An 8,690-nucleotide genomic window follows, 5' to 3' on the forward strand; every position below is an offset into this window, starting at 1 on the left:
TGTACAATTTACAGCATTGCAATCTCTGATATTTGTGAAATCTGTATCTTTTGTTATCTATCGTATCGGAAGATACACAGGTTTAGAACGAAATTGTCTTTACCTGTATGGGTTATTTTGGGGGGTGGGGGTTGCGTATGACTGTGTGTGTCTGCGTCTGAGAATGTATTATTTTTAACCTTGTTTAAATAGTAATTTGATATTCTATAGAATATCAAAGTATTATGTTCGATGCCTTGGAAAAACTGGAAGAATTTTTCAATTTCTGACTTCATCTGAAGGCTCTTTGCATTCATTGCAATGCCGAGGAATTACTAGCAATGACTGATTTCCGGCTTTGACGGTAACATATATATTTCTTTATCCATATAAATGGATATGCAATAAAAATAAATGCAAAGATCGGATTAAAAATTAGAAATAAATATCGAACAAAACGATTTTAATATTCAACGTCACGTATAAGCCAAATAATATGCGTGTACCGTTTACTTTATATATTGATTATTTTACAAAATTAATAAATTAAAAAAACAAAGTATAAGAAGATAAAGAAGAAGAAGAAGAAATAAAAGACTATTTACCGATTTAAATGTACTAGCAAAACCTATATATATATATATACGGAACTATTATTTTATTATTAAATGTAAGATTATATTAAATATTACTTTGTGCGGTACAGTTTAATCGTTCAATTCATTGATATAACGTTATACTATTTGTCCAACGCTATTTCCACTCTGCACTAATTACGAAACAAGTAATTACGGCCTTCCCTGATGAGACCCCGTGGCACGCCTCAACCACCACCATTGAAGTTTCACAAACGTCAATACTATTCCGATTAGTTTGTCGATTATTATAGTTATCTGTTATTATAATGTTCGATTCCAAGACCTCTATTACATAAATTGACATTTATTCGAATAATCGGATAATAATATTTCATATTAATTACTTATTTAAAACTTTCAAATAAGATTTTATCCTTGTTTTGTTTTTTTTTTATTTTACACGTGTTCTTTTTCTTCTTCTTCTTCTTCTTCTCCTTTGGTTTATTAATAATTTATTTGTCTATTCTTTCTTGTTGTTTTTTATTTTTTTTTTTTTTTTTTTTCTAATAATTAATTTCATTTTCGAAAAATAAATACCTCATTTTTATCATTTATACGTTTTATTCCGAACAACCTATATTTCGTTCTGATAATGAATTAATTATTATTTTGTTAGAGAGTTTGTGTTTAGTTTTGTATTTATTATTTCAAATTAATTCGTCGTCTCTCTTTCTTTTTCTATATTTTAAGGTGGTGGTGACAGCAACAAAGGGAAGAGTAAGAAATGGCGGAAGATACTTCAGTTTCCACACATTTCCCAGTGCATCGGCCTAAAAGATAAATTAGGTATGTCCAATGTTTTATATTCAATATGTTTTTGTTTATATTTTTATTTTTTTTTCGATCAAAAACTAATCAGTATTAAATTCTATTTAAAACTTGCGTGCGTGTACAGATACGTCATTTTCCTTTCTTTTTTTTTTGTTTAGGGTAGATATATATATATTTTGTATTAATTCGAAAGATAAACTTCAATATTACATTTATTTTATTGACAAATTTTTATCTCTTTCTTGTAACAAAAAGAAAAATTAGCATAAAATTTAAATTTTAAAACTTATCTGTATATACGAATGTTTCGTTCTTTTTGTTTTATTTGTTTTATTGAGATGCATAAATTATCGGGTCACATCAATTTGGAATTATTTAAAGAAAAAGAATGTTACTAGCCCTTAGAGTAGTTAGAATGGTACCTTAATGGTAGATTTATATGTCAAAAAAAGGAAAAATATACGAATAGTAAATTCGTTCCTGAGAAATGTTCGTTTTGTCGAAGTAGAACAAACACACTGCGTTTCACTTTTTTTTTCTTTCTCTTTCTTTCCTCTTTACATTTGATAAAATATTCTTCCCCTCTTTCATCGATGCCTCTCTTGGTTAATCAACGTGTGACCCCTCGTTGACCTCGACCTGAGATTATTGAATCTTTACGACCCCCTTCCCCCGTACTTCGCGAAGCATCATTCAAATTATTTGCTTTAAAAAATTAAGATAAGATTGAAATAACAATAAAGATATCAAAGAAAAAAAAAAAAAAAGAAAACACAGAACTTACAATTAAATATATTCTTCGAAGATTTATTTATAATTCTTATCTTAAATTATATTAAATTAAATATTTTATTTAAATCAATAGAAATATTAATTAATAAAATCTTTCGATCGATCATATGATTTTATTTTTTTTTTGTTTGATGCAATATAGTCTTTAATACGAAAACAAAAAAATGTTTAAATTATATATACGCATGGATAATAATTTTATTTCAAAAAAATGTGTTAACGTCATCGTCACGTCAAATATTATTATATTATAAAAATCGATAAAGTTTAATAACATTATTCAAATCAGTTTGAAAATATTTTTTTGAAATTTTTCACATATCCGTTAGTTATCATATAATATCGCGTTAAATAATTTACTTTTACTTATAAATTTCTCTAATATGCACGTATAGTAATGCAAACAAACACATAAATAAATAAATGTCAAAATTTATATCTAATTAGATATATTTATAATGATATTATTCTTCTATATATCTTTCTCATTGAATCATAGTATTTCACGCGTGGAAAATTTAGGTTTACATGTCTGTTTTCTCTTTTTTCTTGTTTTTTTTTTTTTTTTTTTTTTTTATAAATTTCTCTTCAACGAAATCGAACATGAAATTGCAATAATTGTTCACGTTGAAAGTTTCTTCCTAGTTGTTACATACTACGACTGTTAACGACCGATAACTTTAAATGAAATTCTAAACACGCGATTTTCTTTCACTCATGAAACTTTTGCAAAACAAAAAATACTTTACTACAAATCGATAATACTTAATTATTGTTATTCGAATACGAATAATTCATATAAATAAATATATATCTTAATTATTATATTGATAAATGATAATAAGAATTTTAATAGGAATTTAGAAACTATACTTTCATACCAAAAAATTAATATAAACTAAATCAATTATTATTATTCGTACATTTGCTTGTTGTTTTTCTCTCTTTCTCTTACTTGTTTTTTTTTTTAATTATTATATAGATATTAGGTACGGGTATGTGGTGGATCAGCAACCAATCGGAAGACTTCTCTTCAGGCAATATTGTCAAGATAAGAAACCGGCCTATCACCGATACAATCTTTTCCTGGATTCAATCGAAAAATACGAGATCGAGATGGACGAAAATCGGATGGAATTAGCCAAGGAATTGTTCGAACAATATCTTACAAGGGAAGGTTCTGAGGTCGTAGATATTTTGAACGATTCCTTAATATCCCAATGCGAGGAAAGATTGTGCTCGGGTGGAAAGGAATTGTTCGTTGAGATCGCACAAACTGTGAAAAATTTTCTAGCTGGTGAACCATTTTCAGCCTTTCAAACCAGTATTTATTTTTACAGGTACAATTTCAAAGATTACATACATTTTCTTCTCTCTTCCCTCGAAACATAATTTACATCATTGAATAATCTTCTTCGTGTTCATTAAAAAAAAAAAAAAACAAATATTGAAACGTGCATTAAATTAGGGGGTGATAGTTATTTGATGAAAAAATATGTAACTGTTGGAACTATACTAATTAGATGAAAAACTAAAACAACTACCCTAACCATACGTATAAATTTACAGTATAAAAATTGAGCAAATAATAATTATTAATGAAATATATATATATGTATAACGATATAAATAAACAAGATATATATTTAAAGATGATTATAGATGGGATCTGAAGATGGTTTATAATTTCAGGTATCTCCAATGGAAATGGTTGGAAGCACAACCGGTAACTTACAAGACGTTCCGTATGTATAGAGTCCTTGGTAAAGGTGGTTTTGGTGAAGTATGTGCTTGTCAGGTCAGAGCAACCGGTAAAATGTATGCCTGTAAGAAACTCGAGAAGAAAAGGATAAAGAAGAGAAAGGGAGAAGCAATGGTACTGATTGAAAAGAATATACTACAGAAGATCAATTCTAAGTTTGTAGTTTCGTTAGCTTATGCATACGAAACGAAGGATGCTTTATGCCTGGTATTGACCATTATGAATGGGGGTGATTTAAAGTTTCACATATACAATATGGGCGGTGAACCTGGTTTTGATATTAATCGGGCTAGATTTTATGCCGCCGAAGTGGTATGCGGTTTGGAACATTTACATCTTCAAGGTATTGTCTATAGAGACTGCAAACCGGAGAATATTTTACTCGATGATCATGGCCACGTTAGGATATCTGACCTTGGATTAGCCGTTGAGATTACCGAGGGTGATATGGTACGTGGTAGAGTTGGAACTGTTGGTTACATGGCACCCGAAGTAATCGATAACGAGAAATATACATTTTCACCTGACTGGTTCAGTTTCGGTTGTCTTCTTTACGAAATGATTGAAGGTCAAGCACCTTTCAGAGCTAGAAAAGAAAAAGTTAAACGCGAGGAGGTCGACAGAAGAGTTAAGGAAGATCAAGAAAGGTATTCATCCAAATTCACCGAGGAAGCTAAAGGCCTTTGCCAACAGTTACTCAAAAAGAGTCCGAAAAACAGATTGGGCTGCAAGTGCGGTAGGCACGGGGCAAAGGAGGTCAAACTTCATAGTTTCTTTCAGTGCTTGAACTGGAAAAGGGTCGAGGCTGGTATGTGGGAACCGCCATTTGTGCCGGATGTGAGTAGGTGTCGTGATAGATTGTCTTTCTCTTTCTCTCTTGCTATCACTGTCTCTATCTTTATTTCTACTCTTACATCTTCAATATTCCTTGTATATTTTATATCGTTTCTTTTCTTTTCTTTTTCTATCAATTTGATATAATCACAATCGAAAAAATAAATTTATATTTCTTATATAATATTTTATATATAATTTTATTAAATGTTTTTTTTCTTGGGGGATTTTTTCTTTTTTCTCTCTCTAATAAATAATCTTATTTCAGCCTCACGCTGTATATGCTAAAGACGTCCTAGACATCGAGCAATTCTCCACAGTGAAAGGTGTTAATCTCGATGCGACAGACGACACCTTTTACAGTAAATTTAACACGGGAAGCGTATCCATTCCTTGGCAAAATGAGGTAAGTCTCGTAAAACAGTTCAAACAATATATACTTATACACACACACATACACGTATATATATATACTATGTGTATTGTTCTTTTACGATATCGAGACTGATTAATATAAGAAAGTTGTGTTGAAAGAAGAAGAAGAGACTCTTACGGTTGATTACCTTTGACCTTTACCAATAAAAATGCCGAACCTTTGACTCTCCTACATTTAACTAACGACACATCATAAAGAACATTTGTGTTAGTATTCATTGGTCGTAGGGAAAAAAGTCCAAAAGTTTTTATCACTGATAAATTCTTATTCTTGCAGATGATAGAGACTGAGTGTTTTAAGGAACTCAATGTACTAGGTCCTAACAACACGCCTACTCCAGACTTATTGATAAATTATCCACCACAGAACAACGAGAACAGAGGCTGTTTTCCATTCCGTAGAAAGGTATATAACATAAAATGATAATAATAATAATAATAATAATAATAATCATTCGTTCATTTAATTTCCATATTTGGATTCTAACAATAATTTTCACAATGACTCCGATAGTAGACAAAGAATTCTGTACTAATTAAAAAATACAATCTTAATAATTAATACAAAAAAAAAAAAGGAAATATATGAAGCGACAAAGCATCATTTTCCCCATCATCAATCCTAATAATTAATTAAATTGATTAATATATAAAAAAGAAAATAAAGTAAAACTTTTTATATCTTATCATTCTTTTATGATTAAGATATTGCACAATAAATAAAGTAATACGATTTGTATAATCAATTATATGTAAATAATTAAAAAATATATATATAATGATAATATTGCATTATTTTCCTCGCTATTAGTGTCGCGAGTGATTAAATTAATTAATAAATGATATTATTATTATTATTATTATTCAGGAGAAGCAGAGTGCACGTACAAAGGAGATACCGTTATCCGAGTGCCATTTGTTGGAGCTGTCTCAAAGTCAGAGCTCCGAGATGTCGGTCAGCTGACTCAGGATTAACGCATGTAGCGTGAATCAATCGGCATCACCTTCTTATCGTTGTCGTCGTGGTCGAAGACGACGTACTTCGAGATGTTGTCCAAAGCTTCTCTGAATAAGGGATTCAAGGATAAGGATAAAGAAAGGGAGATGAGTTCTATCTCTCCTTTTTTAAAAGAAGAACAAGAACAAGAAGAAGAATATATCCTTTTAACAAAATATACCTCTCTTCGTTCAATGGAAAAGAAATTTCTGAGGTCCTTGACGGAAGGACTTAAAAAACCCTCCCCTCAAAAAAAAAAAACAACTCTGATTACAAAAGAAAATGAAAAAGAAAAAGAAAAAACACACGAGAAAAGAATTTTTGTGTCTCCAATCACACAAACAAATGTGTCCGTTCAATATCGTTCCTGATCGTTTTTGTTTTATTTTAAATGAATTTTGTTTTGTGTCCTAAGCATTTATATCGAATAATTACTAAAATCAGCATTTATCAGAATTATTTGTACACTTATTAAATAGTTAAATGGATGAAAAAAAAAAAAAAGAAAGAGAAAGCGAAAGAGTGGGACGAAACGAATGTATACGTGTTGTGTATACGTGTACAATTTGTATTCGATCAGAATCACGGAATACTTCCATGTTTATTATCACGTCCTATCAACTACTTAACTGAGAGAATATTTCGATATAAATATACATATACATATATACATATATAAATATTAGAATTTAAATTCGATGACAAAAAAAAAATTTAGAGGATAAATTTATTCCACTGATCAAACTTATGTTACCGAACGAATGATTATTTTCAGTAATAATAAAAAAAAATGAAATTAATGAAAAAGAAAGAAAGAAAATGAAACGTATACACTTTGTATTTGAACTGAAGAAATATTTTAATATATGCATATGTATATGTATATGTATATGTATAAGAGGATTAAATTAGACACGATTGAAAAGTGAAAGTATATCTACGAAGAGCTCAAAGACATCAATTCGAAAGATCATTTTCTTATCTATGGCAACTGTCAATTCTAACGTGTTAATTATTCGCAGTATAAACTATTAAGGATGAAGGAAAAGCGTCAACGTTTAATTTCTTATCTATTTTAACACGTTGTTATCAAACACTTCAATATTATCTCTTTTCCTTTCTTCTTATATATATATCTTTTACTATTATTTATTTTTTTTTTTTATTTAATTAAATTTATTTCAAATTTCGTTACTATATACACTACATACTAAAAGTTTGGATACACGTACTCGTATATGAAATATCAATAAATTATTGGAAATTATGTTTCTCAAATGCTTTATTATATTATATATATATTTAGCATACGTAAAAGTTAAATTAAAAATATTGATTGTAGTAGAAAAATTTGATAAAGCATTATTAGATGTGTCCAAACGTTTCGCTTGTTAACAAATATGGAATCAATAGCTTGTACATAAATGTAATGCAAATGCAGTATGTGTTACCAAACTTTGCAGTGTATATATATATATTTATATATGTATTTCATATCCGCTGGAAGTGATTGATTTTATTGACGTATTTTTATGATTGAACAAAAAAAAAAAAAAGAACCTTTTATAATGATCTAAATTGATGTCCTCCTCATAAATGCACACATAACGCACATATTACAAATTTTAGGCATACACCGAACGTTCTCATATTTAGATATACATAAATATATTACAAGAAGAAGAATAGGAAAATAATAATAATAATATTAATAATAATAAATTAACGTTACCTCGTCGGTTCGTACGGTGTATATAAATATAATATTATAACAGCGATTAATTTAATCATTATCATCGTGGTTTCTAATGATTTTTTTGAAAATGTTATGATAAAAAGATGATGATGATGATGATGAGAAAACATCATTTATTTTTTGGTCGTTGTTCTTCTCGTTGTTCTCTCGCAAAAAAAAAAAAAAAATCAATGCCGGAATTGACATTAATCAAAAGGCATGTGTAATTTCCCTCGTCCAATCGTTCGATGTGTCTGTGACGTGTCACAAACATTTATATATGCATATATATATATATTATATATGTATATTCTGAGAAAAAAAAAAAAAGAAAAAAAAAAAAAAAAAAAGAAAAAACATTAGATATTAGTATTAGAATTAGAGAATTAATAATTTCGTCGGTAATGAAACATTTTCCACAAAGTTTCGTATAGAAAGAAAGTTAATCGTTGATATAATGACGCACGCACATGATACATGCTTTAAAAGAAAAAAAAAAAAGAAAAAAAAGAAAAACGATGAATTATTTTTTATTTTCTTTTTTTATTTCTTTTTTTTTTTTTTTTATTATTACCGATAAGAGAAAAGAAAATAACGGGCAAATGAATGAGAGCCGTCGTCGCACACAATATTGTTGTCTCCTCCTCCCTTATTCTTCTCAGTTTTTATACAAACATGTTGAAAATATTTATATTTATGTATGTATGCATGTATGTTTGTATGCATGTATGAATGTATGTACGTAGG

General features: G+C 28.7%; 1 protein-coding gene across 3 annotated transcripts in view; it reads left to right on the forward strand.

Moving 5' to 3' along the window:
• LOC106788165 (G protein-coupled receptor kinase 2) overlaps nucleotides 1-8,453 on the forward strand; it is a 28,845-nt gene extending 20,392 nt beyond the window's left edge. For all 3 annotated transcript variants that reach the window (XM_014751184.1, XM_014751182.1, XM_014751183.1), the window contains 6 exons: nucleotides 1,308-1,403; nucleotides 3,163-3,520; nucleotides 3,873-4,779; nucleotides 5,045-5,182; nucleotides 5,489-5,617; nucleotides 6,080-8,453. In XM_014751184.1, coding sequence (XP_014606670.1) covers nucleotides 1,308-1,403; nucleotides 3,163-3,520; nucleotides 3,873-4,779; nucleotides 5,045-5,182; nucleotides 5,489-5,617; nucleotides 6,080-6,175 — 1,724 coding nt within the window. In that variant the 3' untranslated portion in view covers nucleotides 6,176-8,453. The remainder of the gene's footprint in view (nucleotides 1-1,307; nucleotides 1,404-3,162; nucleotides 3,521-3,872; nucleotides 4,780-5,044; nucleotides 5,183-5,488; nucleotides 5,618-6,079) is intronic.
• The last annotated feature ends 237 nt before the right edge of the window (nucleotides 8,454-8,690 follow it).

This window comes from Polistes canadensis, unplaced genomic scaffold (assembly GCF_001313835.1).
Source record: "Polistes canadensis isolate GaletaPanama2010 unplaced genomic scaffold, ASM131383v1 scaffold_128, whole genome shotgun sequence".
NCBI lineage: Eukaryota > Metazoa > Arthropoda > Insecta > Hymenoptera > Vespidae > Polistes > Polistes canadensis.